Source organism: Lissotriton helveticus, chromosome 9 (assembly GCF_964261635.1).
Source record: "Lissotriton helveticus chromosome 9, aLisHel1.1, whole genome shotgun sequence".
In the NCBI taxonomy this organism is placed as follows: domain Eukaryota; kingdom Metazoa; phylum Chordata; class Amphibia; order Caudata; family Salamandridae; genus Lissotriton; species Lissotriton helveticus.
The window spans coordinates 73,311,674-73,330,604 of NC_136070.1; the positions used below are offsets into that span (position 1 = coordinate 73,311,674).

The following is an 18,931-nucleotide window of genomic DNA, read 5'->3' on the forward strand; positions in this document are numbered from 1 at the left end:
GAAACTGGACAATAAATTCAAAGCTGTTCTGAACAGGGGACCCCAAACTTCGTTTGGGTCAGGCCCCTAAAATCCTAAAAAATTTCCCTGATCTCACTTCCCTTCTGCACAGCCAGGGAATATTTACATGGACCCTTATTCACCCCAATTGACCCTTGCTTCCCGTTGAGGTTCTTCCAACTCAAGTTTAGTTTCCCTCTTGGAATCAACCATTGGTCGGCTGCAACCTTGCCCACTTCTTCCAGCACAGCCCTGTTGATGAAGTCCTGCATGGAGCTCCCACAGTCTGCTGGTCTTCCACCTTGTGTGTTCTTTTAAATTGTCAAGGTAATTATAACCACTAGTAAAGCAAATAAGGGCTGTTCTTAAAACTATTGGGACGTTTGTTTCAGTGCTCGGCAAGCTGTGGGGAAGGAGTTCAAGAACGGACCGTCAGCTGCAGAACAGAGACCGGCACTCCCATACAGGACTTTGCATGCTTCTTGGCAGCAAAGCCAGCAGACAGGCAGCCCTGCGTCGGAGAGAACTGCATCGAGGAAATTGCCTGGCATATTGGAGAGTGGGGTTTGGTAAGTGTGACAACTGGTCTCTATCGCGCATATCAGGGCATGCGAAAGGTCCTCTTTAGTTACTAAGTAGCTGTAGAATGCATGGCACGTTTGTATTGTTGCAGCATTTTAGGCGCATCATCACTTCAACGACCCCCTAACTTAGAAACCATCAGCACATCCCACTGCACTGAATGCAATACATCTATGTAAAAACACATTAACAGTGGTAGGGTTTGGGTTAGGGTAAGTGTTTGGTTTATGGTTAGGCCTTGGGTTAGGTTTGGTTTAAGCTAAAGTTTAGTTCTAAGTTTATGGATACATTTAGGATCAGGTTTATGATTCAATTAAGGTTGATACTGAGGTTTGGGTTACACTCAATATCTAGGGGAGTGTTGGGTTCCATGTTATATTTATGGTTAGGGCGAAGCTTAGGAATAGGTTTAATGTTTGGATGAGTGATGAGGTTAGTTTTGGTGAAGGAGTAGGCTTAGGTTTACAACAAGATTTAGCATTAGGTTTTAAGTTAGGATTAGCCTTATGATTAGGTTTATAGTTAGGCATAGGGCAAAGCTAAGACATAGAGTAATTTTTTGGGTTAGGGTGCTATGCTTAGGGTTAGGTAAGGGAAAAGGTTGTGAAGGGCTCTGTTAGGTTTAGAGATGATGAAGATTTATAGATGATGTTGTGGCTAATTGCATTATATACGCACCCTGTCAATATACTGGTAGTTTATGTAGCTGCCTCTATATAGCGGCAGGTCAAAGTTTTGATGGTTTCTATAGTAACAGATAACCAGCAGATGTTGCCAGTGGAACCTAGTGGATTGCTATCTTTTTTATTATGAAGTACTTTAGTTGTATTGGGGTACTAGTGCTCCTACACTCCAAACCCAGTTTTAATACCAAGTATCACTCTGCCCAGTAAAATCCATACTGGTTTACCACACTGGTTATTAACCTATTTAGTGGATCCCTCGCTTCATAAGAGCTTAGAAAGTGCCTTTTTACCTCCAAGGTGAAGGCCTGCTCTCTGTCAAACTGGGGTTTTGAAGAGCGTGGGGTTGTCTAATGATGAAGCATTGCACTTGTTGAAAACTCCTTCAACTTTCGTGTATGTGTCAAAAAACTGTGAGACAGACAGTAAAAAGCTAGTAGATAGAAAATGTGAATTAGCCCCGGGTAGAGTTCTCCAGGCGGCCCTTGGTGAAAATAATGGTGCTGGAGGCTGGCCCACACTTGATGCCTCACACCTCTAGTTCCCCCATCAGAAAGACTTTGGGGGGTTTGTGTTATGGTAGAAATATATTTAGCTTTCATGCACCTCGAACAAAATCTTTGTGGCTGACCTGATGCGGTTCACCAGCGGTTTAGTATATGTCGCAACCATGAGTTAAAACTGCCTGTATGTTGTGGTTGACCGTGGCATCCTTTGCATTTCAGTGTTCGAAGAGCTGTAATTCAGGTATCAGGAAGCGCCAGGTGATCTGCGCTGATAGTGACCGCAATTTCTACAGTCCCGAGAGATGCGAGGCCCAGGAGCCGCAAATTCCCTCCATGATCGAGAGTTGTAATACCCAGCCCTGCTACCAGCGACAGAGTAAGTCCTCACGAGCGGTTGTTTGGAAGGACGCGTGCACGGGTTAATGCGATGTCTGCATTAGATCCAATATTGATTGAGAGTTGTGGAATCCTGTGGGTCATATCTGTTGGCTTATATGACTGAGTCCGATAAGATAGGGCCATTTACCCAATGTGTAATATAAGTTTGCACATGCTTGGAAGTTTTGAGTTGTTTGGCGATTCACATAGGTTCGTTCGCGTGAGGATTTGGAGTGTGTAATACATGAGTGATCTGTATATGTCCATTCATGGTGTTCATACATTTCTCTTTATTGGGCATATTGTTATCGCTTTGAAATACTTGCACAGTGCTTTTGAATGCTAAGTAGTAGCGAAGGGTGAAGATAGTGAGGTTGCAATAGTCATATTCTAGATCCTACATGTCCATTTAAGTGTCCCTATGCAGATAAAATGTACACACAAAAAATATTATGCATGGGTGGATGTGCTCCCATTATCTATATGTCCTGAAAATGTTATGGGTCAAATTTACATAGAATTCTTGCAATGCATCGTAGTGAAGCAAACCAAAGTTGCTGCGCTGTGTGAAAGGGAGAGAGCAGAACCGCACGGATCTACTAGGAAATGGCACTGTTTCTCCCTCTATCTGTGTTGATGCACTGGGGGCTTCTTTGCACCAACGCACACACATTATGCACCTAAGTGCAAAGGTTTGCGCATGATGTCAAGCATAGGTCTTGTACTGGAAGACGACCCTTACAGGGCAAAATGCTATGCTTTGACAAAGTTTAACACTTTACTTTAGATTACTATGTGTGCTGTACATTACAACAGACATGCAAACTTAGAAAGGTTTTGAGAAAAGAAAGCTTTTCTCGAATGTTACGTCTGCCTCTAGGAGGTATATATTTGGCTCAAATTAATGTTTACCTTTTTTAGTGGCAAGGGATTTGCGTCAAAACCCATGGTAGGTGGCCATCAGGGCACGGTTCCATCTGGTACAGCTTAAAATCCTGCACAGAGTCCATATAGCACAGATAGTGTAGCGGGAATTCCGTTCTCCTACAGAACTGTGCATAGAGATTCGGAACCTCAGTTAATTAGGGTGGCCCAAAACTCACCTCAGTACCCAAAATCCCCTTACCGAGCTAGCTACAGTGTCTCATTGGTTAGTATAACTTCCCAATGTTTAGACAGACCAGAACATGAACTTAGAATACCTCAGGTATCGTGGAACACATGAACACTCTTTCGTTATGCAATCATTTCAAACCAGAACGTGGAGTAAAAGAGGACATGTGCACATTTGAAATATTTATTTACTAATGCAGGGTTCTCAAACGCAGTATCTTAGATAATACAAGCAAACATATTATCACAAGCAAAGTTATCAGCATAGTTAATAGTCCATAAAATGCGAAAGGTGACAGCATGCTAAAATGCTGAAATGAATAGGAGTTAGCAACACCTAATTCTCACCCTCCCTAACTAGCATAGTATAATATTATCTATGAAGGTCTCTTTGGGTTTTAGCCGGGCGGGCCCATACCTCAAAATCTCAGTGGCAGAGGATCACATCATCTTCCACCAGCTCTCTGCATGCGAAGCACCATCAAGTGTGTTACGTGTGCTCTCAGCAAAACAATATAAAACGCTCGTAAAGCCAGATTTTGGCAGCAGCTGCATTCATGTTATGTCTAGAAAGGTGCAAAGATCAGACCTCACAACAACACTGTGTCGAGTTATCCTTGGAAGCTTCAGCACTCACTGTGCAGACATATTTTACCAAACAAAGATGATATCAGAGCAATAACATATTATTCTCATGTAAATCACAACGCTCTTCTAGGTTGAAAGCTAAAATAACAATTATGTGTCGTGTGCAAAAGCCGCAAAAGGAAAAATGGCGTTTAAACATTTTAATAAGCTCATGCTAACTTAACACGGTATATAGGTAAGCAGTAACTATATGACACCCCCCCAATGATCCGAGCACGGACAAAATGTAGCCATGTAGCGGGATTTGTAAGACCAGAATAGGGGCACATCATGAAAACAGAGTTCAATAATAACTAGTCAGGTCAATTTGCAAAATCCGGTCAAAAGGTCTTATAGAGGTCAAGTAAAAAGTTCTCAACCATGCCACTCAAGTCAATAGGTCTGGGTGTGTAAACAAATGTTGTACGCAAAAGGTCCCAAAATTCTGTAATTAAGAAGGGGCTATCACCAAAAGTTTCGAAGGTTTTTTAGGACAGGACTGAATACGCAAAATATGCAGCAACAGCCTCCAGCATGAAATCACTGTCATCATCCGAAAACAGTTCAGCCATCCAATTCATTAGTGGGAAAGAACATATATGCTCCTCCAGCACCGGAGCCTCTAGTATAATCAGAGGACAACTCGGCGGGTTCTCAATATAGCTTTGTGCCAAGAAATCTTGCGCCGCTGCCAGTACGTTCCATTGACCCATTAGTCCATGCATCGCTGCCAAGGCCATAATCCTTTCGCCAGAACAAACCAACTCGTGAGTAACTACGGGACTCATCAGGTGATTAAAATCGCCGTCAGGAGACACCGTCTTGCAGAGACACAAATCAAGGGCCCAGTCGAAGTCAAAGCTCAGGCAATGAAACACAGGCTGAACACATGTGAAATAGGAAAATCGAAAAGATAATCCAAACGCCGTGCTTAAAGTCGCAAGCGGCAGTGTGCCATAGTATTCAAGCATCCAGTTGCGAAACAGTGCCAAGTGGGGCTGAGTGGCTTCTAACGCAGGAGGGGCGTCCATTTTTAATAAAACAAAATATCACCAGAACGCCTGCAGCCAGCACCAGCAAAACCGGAAAGCCTCCAAACAGGCTTGAAAATATAGAATGGAAGAAAGCAGGGATGACCCCAAATATTTTCTCAAATGAAGTCACAAGACCACTGCTAACTATTTAAAAAAAATATGCCAGGCCAGAAGTGGAGGAGGCATTAAAGATTTGATGGACCAGCTCGCTGAAATTACAGTGGCAAATCAGTATTCAATAGCGCTTGCACTTCTGTGCGCGTGTTAGCTATGTTAAGGACGAATGTTTCTCGAGCCGAACTCAGGGCCACCTCTTTTTGAGACAAAAGGGCTCTTATTCTACTCAGACCATTGAACTCTGCTTTCAAGGTTGGGATACGCGGCCAGATGGAAACATCTAAATTCCCATGTGTAGGAGGATACAGAACGTTTTTGCAACACACCACACGTTCTGATACGGTTACCACATAAGCGATACCTCTAATTAACCCACAACAGTCATCGTTATTTAAAAGTAAATAACTGCCATTTGCCAGTAATGAGAAAGTAGGAACGATTGCGGGAACTAGAGTGCCTTTCAAAACACAGGCTAAATTTGGCCGGTCCTGGTTACAAGAACTGTGCAATTGGATGTGTCTACAAATTAATGAATGATCTGGGGTTTCTGTGCACTCCTCTCCTTTAAGATAAACCTCTTTCTCGTCTTTCAGGCATCGATAAGTGAATGGAAGAGACCATGACTCATGGAGAAATTAACTTCCCAGCGGTTCATATCTACCTATTGCAATATATCGCATACAACTTGTAAATTTATACAAAGCAAATGGTAAAGTAATTAATCAGTGGATAAGCCACGCCGCAGCAGTGGCTTCTGCCACGGAGAACGGTAAAGACTCCAATCTTTCAATGTGTAACATGGAAAAAGATGCATCTTGTCAGTCAAATTGAAAGGTGCAAACAGAGAGGACACGTTCATGTAAGTCCAAGGCACCCGCCCAGACTTAAGCGTCTGTAAGGTCCACGCAAATTGCATAATGGAACGCAATTGATTCTGACCATGGTATATTACAGACACCTCATCTTGTACAATATCAACAACAGAAGACACAATGTTATTTAACGTGTAAATGCGGGAAGAAAGAATGTTAATACTGTTATCCACAACTGCAAGTACTTTTTCTAAATTAGCTTGATCAATAGCTCTAAGGCGTGTAGCTGCCTCAATTTGTGAAGTCTTCCAGATTTCATTGTAAATCGCATTTATCATTCTTTTAGATCTACCACTAGCCGGACCTTTAATGAAATCGTTCAAATCTACATCATCAGTGAGCTTGGATAGATGTAGTTGAACCGCAGCTAATGTAGAATGTTTCAGCCAATTCTGACATAATTTTCCTACCGAATAAGTTGTGACAGAATGGTCAGTATCAAAACGGGGATCAGGCCTGACCCGTGTAAATCCATCAGCTAAACCCAGAAAACGATGTTGGCATGAATCTGAACTTCTGTGCCACATCAGCCAACCTTTTGGATCCAAACTGGAAATGTTAAAGGACACATTTTGTAACAAGGCTTGCAATTCATTAATGGAAAACTGTGTAACATTATTCCAACCGGAATATTCTTCTAAATCAGGGACAGAAGGTGTATTTAATTTTTTAGAAGTAGCCAATCCAAAGCATGTCGTTTGAGAAATGGTAGAATTTAAAAATAACATATGATTTGGGATGAGGCATGCACGGTGCAAAGCCTCAGTGCCTTGTACCTGCCAACTTCTAGAACCCCAAACTGATTTAAGGTCAACGGTTTCCTTCCATAGCTCGTAGCCTTCTACAGCCAATTCGTCTAGAAAGGACTTCGAATACAATAATTTGGTATCGGTAAGTCTAACCTTGGACATGGACTTCTGTGTCATTTTGAAATAAAAAGACTGGGGATTGGACTGATTAAAGTCGGTAAAAAAATAAAACACAAAACCAATTGACATAAAAAGGTATACAGAAAAAAGTACCAGCCAAATATATGTCCAAGGTGGGATCAAAAAATGTTTTTTAAATAACGTGGCATGAATTGCAAAACGAGAGGGCTTTTTTGAATTTTGTGAAACAGTGTCAAAAGAAAATCTGGACTCTGTGGCCAAACGTGTTTGCAAATCCGGCATCGATAAGTCAGTTGGATAAGTGTAATCAAGTTCATCAATGCGATCAATTGGTAAAGTACTTAATAAAGGACTGGAAATGGCAGGCCTCTTGAGAGCCACCTCAGGCATAGGATTAGATGAAGTGGCCATAACAGAATGTCTCGCAATCGAAGGACAGGAGACCGCCGGAGTCATACGAAGAAGAATCAGCCACTCTGTGTATCTTGACATTATCAATAGAGATAAACCTGTTTTCCTTACGACCAGGTAATGGAGGTAAAATGACTGTTCTTGTGCCCTTCACTCCAAGCACAGGAACCGGAGCTCGATATGAAGGACCAAATTCTTTCTTGTTATCGATCTTCTCTCGAACCAGTTCTCCAACTTGGGGTAGCCACCCAACTACCGGGATCTGCAACGCATCATCCGATGTGGAGGGCAAATGTTGCTTTGCAAGACTGTCTCTGGTCTTTTGCAGATCCTGTAAAACATTGAAATGTTCATCTACGTCAAAGGTTGAGGTGCGGGAAACGCCGTCTAGACCGTCAAGGTCCGGTACAAACATCTTGATACCAAAGAGCATTTCGTATGGGGTCCGCCCACCCAGAGACCTTCTAGGGAGATTATTAGGAGCACTCTGTACGCCATTGAGGTGGGCCAGCCAGTTTCTGCCAGTGCCTATAACTCGTGCAGTCAAAGATTGCTTTAAGTCACGGTTCATTCGTTCCACTACACTGTTACCCTCAGGTCTGTAGGGAGACGAAAACTTGACCTGGACCCCCATCGAAATCATGGCATCCTTATACGCCTTAGAGGCGAAAGCCGGACCCTGATCCGAATGGAAGGTACCACAGGCAAAAATCCCTACAAAGACACGCAAATCTCTTATGACAGTCCGTGAATCAGCGCTGCAATGGGGCCAGACCCACACAAAGTGTGTGCATGAATCAACCGCTACTAAGATGTACTTATACGCAGTATCAGAAGAAAAAGGACCGCAGTGATCTAAATAAACACAGCCTAGCAGTTTATTAGATATGTACAACTGTGTCTGTGGCGGACGCGCAGCAGTTGAAGGTTTAATCTGCTGGCAAATGTCACATTGAAGGACATAGTCGCGCGTCTGTTTGTACAGTCCCCGCCACCAGAAACGTTGTTGTAATTGAGCTACAGAGGCTGAAACGCCCGCATGTGCAGACGCCACACCTTCATGCTCTGCTGTAATCAAGCTTGCCCTGCGATCCGAGTTGGGAATCAAACGTTCTCCAACTTCAGGTATTTTCACAAAAGGAACCTTATCGGGACTTAAGTGGTATGTGTACTTCGAAGGGAACCCCGTAGGATGTTTACTTCCCTTATCAGTGGCAGCTACTGCCACCAAGATGTCATTATCAATCTTACTTTTGGACAGTGTAACTGCTGCAACTAAATATGTAGATACCGCTGATTTCGCTGCTTCATCAGCGAGCGAGTTACCAACAGCGTGCACTCCCACACGCTGATGGCCAAGAGTATGAATCAAAAACACGAGGGGCAACTGCTCTTTGAGCTCAGCCACTCGAACCCAGATCAATTTATGTTTTATCGTGCTACCCTTGGAATCACGAAAGTCATCTGAATCCAAAAGAACAAGTTCTCATTGTAAGACTGGACACAGTAATAGGAATCACTCACAATAAGAGTCGTCACACTAGGATCTGCGTACTCCAACGCGAGTAAGAGAGCACGAAGCTCTGCCAATTGTGCGGTGCAGTCCCCTAGAGTCTGCGTGTGCACTACTCTGGACTTGAACTCATCGTTCACCATGGCACCGACCACAATGGCGCATGCGGAAACGTAGGCGTGTTTAGAGCCATACGCAACCTGCGCCGAACCATCAGTGTAAATGATGCAATGGAAATCCTCCAAAGGTCGCATTGCTAAAGGAGCCAGATGAACAAATTCATACTGTAAGTACTCCTGCGACCATAACGTGGCGTCAAAAATAAACGTGACATCCTGAGATGTCAAGGATGCAGCCCATTGAATCCACCGAGGGTGCAAAGCTTTAGAGTTTGGTACACTGGTATTCGTAACTGCCTCTAAGGCAGGACACGGGGTAACAACCAACATGCATTTTCCCTGTGACACGGCACGTTCTTTAAGAATTGCCATCTGCACAGCCGTTAAAACTTTCTCCACAGTGGAAAACCGCATTTCTGCCGAAGTGTACAAGTGTGACTTGTAAACAATAGGGACTGTGTCTCCTTCATTAAAAGTAAGGTACGTGAAACCCACCATCCCAGGGATTATTCTTATCACCAGGTTGGTGTGGTTATCACGAGTCAGTAAGAATTTAGAAGCGAGCAGATCAGCCTGCATGGATTGCAAAATGGCGGAGTGCTCAGGCAGCTAGCATGATTTGGAAAAAGTTGGTTGTATCAAAGCATACAAAGGCTTGATACGCTGGGCATAATCCGGAATGTATGTCCTTCCGAAATTCAAGAAACCCAGTAAAGACTGTAATTTTTTCAGTGTTGTCGGAGCGCGCAGTTGTGCGCATTTCTCCAGGAAGTGAGGAGCCAAACCTCTACCTTCATTGTTGAGCTCATAGCCCAGGAACAACACTGTGTACTCTGCAATGTGAGATTTTGCAAGGTTGAACTTGTAACCCATGTCTGCAAAGTGACAAATTATGCTGTTTACTCGACACAGATGCTCCCAAAGTTCGTCGTCTGTGAGATACATGTCATCCACATATGAGCATGCATCTGGGTCGATCCTCTCCAAAAGAGAGACTATGCGGGCAGTAAAAATCCCAGGGCTATTCTTGTAGCCCATAGGCAAACGCCGAAATTGTTTTTGGACACCGCCGCAAGAAAAGCTGGTCCATTGGGAACTAAGACCATCCAATCGATGGGCATAAAAACCGTTAGAAATGTCAAGCGTGGTTTTAAAACGCTTACGCACAAGACTATTCACTAGGGCAGAGCCGTGAGTATTCTGTACAGCACAGTTACGGCAATGCGAGTTTAAATGCCGGTAATCCAACACCAAACGATATGAACCGTCAGGCTTGGTTACAGTAAAAAGAGGGTTATTCATTGGTGACACACATGTTTCAATTACACCTTGATATTCCAATTGTTCAAGGATTGCTGCGACAGAAGCCTTGGCTTCACGCCGAATGGGATATTGAGGTTGATGCTGCGGCTGAGACCGTAAAGGAATTTCGTGGCTTGGGGACAATTTATCCCAACCACATTGGTTGCGGTACAGAGCCGGTGCTAGAGCCTTAGCCCATTCTTCTGCAAAATGCAGCGCATGCTCTTTCGAGACTGTGTTAGCGAAACTGGGGAGGATTACCGCCTCCCCTCGCGGTGCTGCGAGAACAAAAGGTGGGGGCCAGTCAGCCTCCGAAAGCAAAATGTCATACGTAGACGAAAGATTTTCCCAAAATACCCCTTTTATGGTACGTTGTATGTCACCTTCTATTAACAGGACAATTTCATAAAGTCTAACAGGGGGAGCAACTCTTGTATCAGCTGTTTCAATCACAACATAAATGTCAGTCGCTGTCACCTTCAGTAGTGGACGCAGGACCTCTCTCACTATGGTATTCTCCGCCGCGCTGTCCAGCAAGGTCAGAGCCCAAGTCAGATTCCAAAGCCGCGTTCTCACTATCTTCGGCATATCGATGCGCTGTCAAAGCCGCGACTTTCTTTTTGGCAAACTGCGGTCTCTTCGGCGTTGAACCGACCTGCTTTTCTGCACCGTCTTTCGGGCGGGGCATTGGGAATCACCGCCAAAGCATTCGCTAACTGAAAGTTCACTGCATCCCCCTTAACATTAGCAAGAATGAGATCGCAAACTATATCAAAGGAGCCACACAGGCCCATACCCAATTCAACCGCAGCCTCCGGTCCGTGATCATCTTGAACGCGTTTAATGATCGTAGGCAGGACAGCCATAGACGGAGTGCCATAACACCTCGCGTAGACCGCCGCAAACGTTTTACCCCAGGTCTCACAGTCACCAAGTTCAGGAGCCAAATCCTTTGGTAAACTAATTGTTAAAATCCTGTGTTTGTCACCAGGAGTTGTATTAGGAAATACTGCTTCCAGCTGGTCAAATTTCTCAGCAAGCCAGAAAGGGAAATCATCCTTCTCTAGGGGATGCTTACCTATCACAGCATTGACCATCACAGGACTGAGTTTCAATCCGCCCTGTCCGGCTGGAAGCGCCGCACCCCCCGGGGGCCCACCCGGAAGATTACGACCTATGTATTGCACTAAGGCTCGAATCACGGCAATAGAGACAACATGTAGTCTACGAACTTCCGCCAGGGTACAATTGCAGTGTTGAGGATGAGGAGTAAATCCAGCCAAGACAGGCCAATTGGCGCCTGGAATAGACAAAGGACCTAACCTCGGAGCGGTTAAAGAATGGGGTAGGGCGCCACCAAACCAAACGCGATGCTGCCAAGTATCAATAGGAACTTCCTGTGCTCTGTACGGAGTATATTCATTTGGTACTGGAGAGGGAGTGTAATTGTGGAACAAACCAGAGTTCCCGTCCACAGTCGGAAACGTCACCCACGAATAGAACAGTTCGTATGGGTAAGCTGCATCCGCACTCACCACCAATATCACTGCCAAGCCCTCCAAGGGCACTTGGTAAGTCTGCAAATGATTGCGCACCGCAACGCGACTATGCTGCGGAATGTCAACTGGCTGGGCCATGACTGAACAGGAACGTAGAAAAACAAAGTAAACTTTGTAGCACAACTGGGTAGTAATTCAAGGAAACCCTTTAAAAAAGATTTCAAGCTTGAAAAGACCAATTTCAAAAATAGGTAGGTTTTTTCCGACACCACCGTTTTCCGGAAACGACAGTGAAGGTGTTAAGGATTGAATGATATACTACTCGAGTGTCATGATATAAGAACAACCACGTTGGGCGCCATGTAGCGGGAATTCCGTTCTCTTACAGAACTGTGCATAGAGATTCGGAACCTCAGTGAATTAGGGTGGCCCAAAACTCACCTCAGTACCCAAAATCCCCTTACCGAGCTAGCTACAGTGTCTCATTGGTTAGTATAACTTCCCAATGTTTAGACAGACCAGAACATGAACTTAGAATACCTCAGGTATCGTGGAACACATGAACACTCTTTCGTTATACAATCATTTCAAAATAGAACGTGGAGTAAAAGAGGACACGTGCACATTTGAAATATTTATTTACTAATGCAGGGTTCTCAAACGCAGTATCTTAGATAATACAAGCAAACATATTATCACAAGCAAAGTTATCAGCATAGTTAATAGTCCATAAAATGCAAAAGGTGACAGCATGCTAAAATGCTGAAATGAATAGGAGTAAGCAACACCTAATTCTCACCCTCCCTAACTAGCATAGTATATTATTATCTATGAAGGTCTCTTTGGGTTTTAGCAGGGCGGGCCCATACCTCAAAATCTCAGAGGCAGAGGATCACATCATCTTCCACCAGCTCTCTGCATGCGAAGCACCATCAAGTGTGTTACGTGTGCTCTCAGCAAAGCAATATAAAACGCGCGTAAAGCCAGAATTTGGCAGCAGCTGCATTCATGTTATGTCTAGAAAGGTGTGAAGATCAGACCTCACAACAACACTGTGTCGAGTTATCCTTGGAAGCTTCAGCACTCACTGTGCAGACATATTTTACCAAACAAAGCTGATATTAGAGCAATAACATATTATTCTCATGTAAATCACAACGCTCTTCTAGGTTGAAAGCTAAAATAACAATTATGTGCTGTGTGCAAAAGCAGCAAAAGGAAAAATGGCGTTTAAACATTTTAATAATCTCATGCTAACTTAACACGGTATATAGGTAAGCAGTAACTATATGACAATAGGATCCCGCCACCCACCTGTCTACACTAGAAAAATTCATCTAGGCTCATTCTACCACACTAACATGGGAGTGTCTAGAGATTCAGGAACATTGGTTGATTATATTGAAAGAATTGGGAGATGTACAATAAGAAGAGATCTCACCTAACCCCCAATGTGTGCTCTTGGGAATACCGGGGGATGTAGACATGCCCCGTAAGAAGTTACTGTACTATTCGTTGGGTTTAGTGGTAGCGAAGAGGGATGTGTCATGGGTCCAGGGGTGCAAGAGGTGCCCGTGAAAGAACAGTGCATTACAGGGACAGACACATGCATGGGGGCCACAAAAGTGGTCTATGCTGCCAGGGGTGTCTGAGAAAAGATGGGGTAGATGGAGGGAGTTTTTTGGGCTAGGAATGGACAGAATACAGCAGAAAATTAACTGAGTGCGGAGTGCAGTCCCCCTGGCCCTAGCGGAGATGAAGAGGAGAACAGTGGTATTCCTTCAACTCACGTACCACCTCTTACCCCTCCTCCAATTGCCTCCTGGCCACTTGTAAATTGCACTATGCCGACATCGCAGATTTTTCATGGGTTTCTCTTGGTGTAATGTGGGTATGCCTATTTTGATAGTCTATGAATGAAAAGCTAATGAATAGATTTTTATACATGTACTTATAGTCATGTGATGACCCCATATTAGAAAGGAAAGCTCTCAGATCAACAGCCAAATGTTTCCATTTAGACCACCTCGCCTTTTGAGATAGATCAAATATTGTTTGATTTCAACACGATTCAGTGGAGCAGCACACTCTGTGCCCTCTCACTCCACCAATATCAAATGATGACTTCTACAGCTCCACTCTGCATTGACCATTAATGCCCCTGCCTATGAGCTACCATCATAATGTCCTTTACACATGTTCCTGTCTATGACCTTGGGCAGGGAGTGACGTCACACGCTTTGTCTTTACAGGTGTGCCCAGTATGCAAGATACCCACGGCTATGACAACACAGAGCAGTTCTCTCTTACTCGCTACAGGCCCGAGGACCCCGCGTCAACAGGTTATTGACAGATGATAACGGCATTATTCTTTCCATTGGAAGTTATTCTCTTTTGTGCCTTCAGGTCATTTCATCTTTGCAAAAGGACAGAATACATAAAGGCTTCACCCACAACATGTATGTCAATAAGGAGTATCAGATGCTACCCTTGGCATGCTTTTAGGTCTTGCCTGGCACTGCTGTTGCAACAGTGGCCTCAGGGTTAGGAGACTAGGACAGCAGCAGAAAAGTAACCAGGAACCTTTTTTACTTTCTGTAACTTCCACTGTTTGCTCTTTCCCATAGCCTCACAGAAGCAAATAGGAAGCAGTGCAGGGGATGTGCCGTCACTGGAAGGGCACATTGTCAATGATGCCCTTATGCTACTCCTCATCTTGCAATGAATCGATGGCCATGACTTGCAGCTTCTCTCACTGTACTCAACTTTCCCTTTACTCGCCTTCCGATTGGTTACCTGGTCTAGACGTGTTGGCTTGGAGGACTATGCTTTCGACTTTTGCTGCATTGCAGCACCCCTATTTGTCTCTTCAAAACCAAACTTCCATAAATTGTTCCTGCCTCCCACCTTCCCTGGCGAGGGAGTTCCCGCTCTGGGACGCGTGTTTCCAGCATCCCACAGGGCAGGGGCGGCCTTAGGCATGTGCAAGCTGTGCAACTGCACAGGGCCGCCAAACCCCAGGGGCTGCCATAAACACCTTCCTGAACTCCGGGGGGCTCTGCCCCGCCCGGACCCCCTCTTCTGGAGCCCCCTACCTACGCTCCCTGCCCAGGGCCGCCATGAGCCTGGAGCCGCCCCTGCACAGGGGGATCGGCGCCGCTGGCCCTCCAACACACGCCCACACTAACTGACGTCTTTAGCAGGGCACGGGGTACACCCTCCCCTTCTTAATGAAATCTCTCCCAGTTTTCAGGGCATCTGGATTTAAATACATTCCCAGACCCAACTCCAGACCCTGAAATATTGCTATTGGCTAAATACCTGTAAACATGTAAAAAGAAAAAAAAAAATACCATGTGGCAGCCTAAAAACAGACCTTTCTAGCATGTGACTCACAAAGCTATTTGCATATATGAGGACTTCCTGCTGTGCTGCCATACATCAAAATAAAAGGGCAGAAATGTGCTGTATCTACAAGATTCGGTGTATTCCTGTCCTTCTGCCCTGCTCCGGTGCACATACAGCAGCCTTGCGCCAGTGCAGACACCCTTGCGTCATTTTGCAAGAGTGCCTGCACTGAGAGGATGATTATTTTTGTGCAGGAAGGGACACCGTCCTGCACAAAAACAATAATCAAAGGCATTTTCCTCTTTCCATCCAGCACGCATAGAAAAAATGCGGAGAATTGTAAGTATTTCTCCTCATTGTACCTCCTTACGCATCTCCTGGGGAGGCATAGGATTTTGACACATGATCAGTTTTACAAAATGTTGTAAATCTGGGAATGCGTTAAGTTCCATCAATTTAGCGTGGGAACACCCCACAACAACACCTATGGAACGCCCCTTTCACATAGAGTTATGCGTGAAAGCGAAACATATTTACAAGGCCATGAAAAGTCATGTAGGGTGAATTTACATGTCCTTGTAAATATGGGGACGCCCATTGCGTAGCCGGTGCGTCAATAAAAGTGTCGCACTGGCAGCGCAATGGACTTGTAAATAAGCCCCATAGTTTGCATGAAGGTATGTATGTACTTGGTATTTTCTTTATGGAGAAAATAAAAATAATAATACAATATGCCCATCTATGCATGCGAAATTGAACACTCTGTACAATTACGCGTGGGTAACTTTCTCCACATTGGTTTTAGTGGGAATTCTGAAACAAGAAGCTCTCCTGGAAACCCAAAACTATTGCAGGTTACCAGGAGTATGGTTAAAAAATATTGTGAATTTCTGAAATAGTTAATCAGCACCCACGCAATGTTTTAAACTTGCACATGTAGATTTGCAAGTATTTTTGGGATCATAGGGCCCGATTCACAGAATGAACTTAAGACTCAATCCTAAACTTACTACTATTTTGGTATTCACAGAATGCACTTACTACTTTTGGCATTCACAGAATGAATTTACTACTTTTGGTATTCACAGAAGTTAGGATTTTGTCTTAAGTCTGTCCTAAGTCTGGCTTAAGTTTGTCTTAAGACAAACTTAAGACAAAATCCTAACTTCTGTGAATACCAAAAGTAGTAAATTCATTCTGTGAATACCAAAAGTAGTAAATTCATTCTGTGAATGCCAAAAGTAGTAAGTGCATTCTGTGAATACCAAAATAGTAGTAAGTTTAGGATTGAGTCTTAAGTTCATTCTGTGAATCGAGTCCATAGAGTTTATATTAACAACGAGGGCCTGCCCCACAAATCTATCTGTGAGTGCACACTCAACATACAAGACCTGATTGTCTTTTAAAAGCCACTTTTAAAACTCAGGAAACATTGTTTCATACTTGTAAAATGATTTACTCACTCATATTTCGTATGTGTACATCTTCAGCTGGAGCAGGGAGTAGGCACTTCAGGTTGAGAATGACCCATAGGTTTAGGAACACCCACGAATGTTCCTTGTTTGTAGGCATTCACAAGTTTAGGTCCTTCCTAACAAAGACTGGAAATGTTTTGCGAATGTCTCCAGTCAAGGACAAGAAAAAACCTTTAACAGGATGGGAATGAGTAGGGAATGCCCCTAAAATTGTTTGGTTGAATCAAGCTTCTGTATTTTTGTGTAATTCAGATCTAGGACAGGAATAAGACATAATTACAGATAAAGATTTGTGTACAGAGCTCTTAAGCGGTTCCTTTGGGAACTATAATGGGCTGGGATCTGTGCACTCATACAAAATAACATTGGTATGAAAAAGTCAAGGGGATTACATTTCTAAAAGATGGACATTATTTCTAGCTGTAGGCCCTGATTACAAGTTGGTTGGAGTTTTCCAACACCTATTTGCACATGGATCTGAATACGGGGTGGAGTGGTATTTATCGCATTCAATCATTACCTGGTGGGTTAAATATCTCACCCTACATCACCCTAGTGCAGGTCAAACTAGACGGAATTCAATCAGGAAAAAGTGTACGGTATGCACCAAAATCTGTATGGTATTTCCCAAAAACTCGTAATAGATGATATTCATCGAACCCCACAGTATCATTGTTAGTCCAGTGTGAAAAACAGCGCCTTCACTCGGAATCAGGGCCAAAGAGGTGTCATCGAGGACTCCTATCTAATCTCTACATATAAAATGTTGGATTGCCACTGACGCTTTACATCTTTTCTCCTCCTCTTCCTACGCGACACCCAATGAAAGAACAGATCCAGGACAACCCAGCAACCAGGACCGCCCAGAAGAAGATTCAAACTTTCTCCCTAACCGACGTGATGCGCTTGACCCTCGCCATGAGAACGCTCGCTGCAGACGTACCAGGTAGGATAAGCGGTTACAAGTGAGGAAAACAAGGACCCCCTGAACAGTAAATAGTTCAATTCCTAGGAGAGGTTAAAACTGTATGACGAAAATAACTCCTAGGCAATCAGGACAAATCAAGCAATAGGCACAACAATGTAGTATAGGGAGAAGCAAGGAGAAGAAGAAAAACATACAAAAATTATTTACACTTTAATAATTAATTGTTAAAAAATTCATATAAAAAATTGCATAATTCATATAATCCATAATGCATTCAAATTAATAATATCAACATATATGTAAACCAAAATTAAAAAGTTAAAAAGTGGCAATATCTTTGGATTCTCAAAAATCCAAAATTATGTAATGTAAATTATGCAATTATTTATATGAATTTTTTAACAATGAATTATTAAAGAGTAAATAATGTTTGTATATTTTTCTTCTTCTCCTTGTTCCTCCCTATACTACATTGTTGTGCCTATTGCTTGATTTATCCTGATTGCCTAGGAGTTATTTTCGTCATACAAGATAAGCGGTTACACCAGCGACTCTTGGGATGAAATGGCAGAAGCCAGGCAGTTCAACTAAAAATTTATCCATAATCATCGACATCATTTCAACATTGTTTAGGTATTTTGGAGGTGCTTAACTTGTGTCAGTTTGCAGTCACTTGTCTGCAGGGAGACACTGCAAAGCTGAATGTACAAACTTTGCTGATTTAGCCAGTATTATTGTCTGATTGGTGAAAGTTCAGAGGAGAGATCAAGCAGCCATGAGCTCTCATGCTGGTAAAGTTTGAACTTAGGAGGAAAAAAAATTGTACTGAGGTGAACCAAAACCTAGAAGAGCCTAGAACCAGACAAACTTGCTAGCATGAAACATACTATAAAATGATACACACATAAAGCTATGTCACATGTCTTCTACCCAAGGCCTGAAACATTATCTCTTCCTATCTCTGCCGGGAAACAGCCATTACAACACGGCTGTTACCACGCAGAGGCTTTAGCACGCATGTGTTACAATGCATGCACTGTTACCACGCATAGCCTTTACCACGCATTTTTTTAGTTACATTGCATATGCCTTTACCACGCATGCCTTTGCGTGGTGGTAAAGTCACCGGCGTGGTAAAGGCTATCGGCTTCATTAGAGGAAATTGAGGGGCATATTACCAAGAAGTGCGTTAGTAAACGCACAACGAAAATCCCCATATCGCCTGCTATCGCCGGATTTCATCGCCGTTTTAGCGCGCAATTATCAATGCGCATCACGTAGGCGAATCGAAATCCGGCGATATGGCACATTAGCGCATGAAAACAAACGTTGTTTTCATGCGCTAATGTGTACCTTGATAATATGGGGGGGTGGATTCAGCGTTATGATCCACTACCCCATGTTATCAATGCCCTAACACCTGGTCAGAGCAGGCGTTGGGAGACCTGCGATAAACGAGTTTATCGTAGGTCTCCCTCTCCCAACGCCTGCCTAGGTAATAGGGTGTTCCCACCTCCAACCACATTTTACATGT

General features: G+C 43.6%; 1 protein-coding gene across 1 annotated transcript in view; it reads left to right on the forward strand.

Annotated features, from left to right (window-relative positions):
- The window catches only part of PAPLN (papilin, proteoglycan like sulfated glycoprotein), a 419,313-nt gene that overhangs the window by 325,032 nt on the left and 75,350 nt on the right, over positions 1–18,931 (forward strand). Inside the window, exons 14-17 of the mRNA XM_078659503.1 lie at positions 393–569; positions 1,991–2,147; positions 13,899–13,988; positions 17,304–17,415. Coding sequence (XP_078515629.1) covers positions 393–569; positions 1,991–2,147; positions 13,899–13,988; positions 17,304–17,415 — 536 coding nt within the window. The remainder of the gene's footprint in view (positions 1–392; positions 570–1,990; positions 2,148–13,898; positions 13,989–17,303; positions 17,416–18,931) is intronic.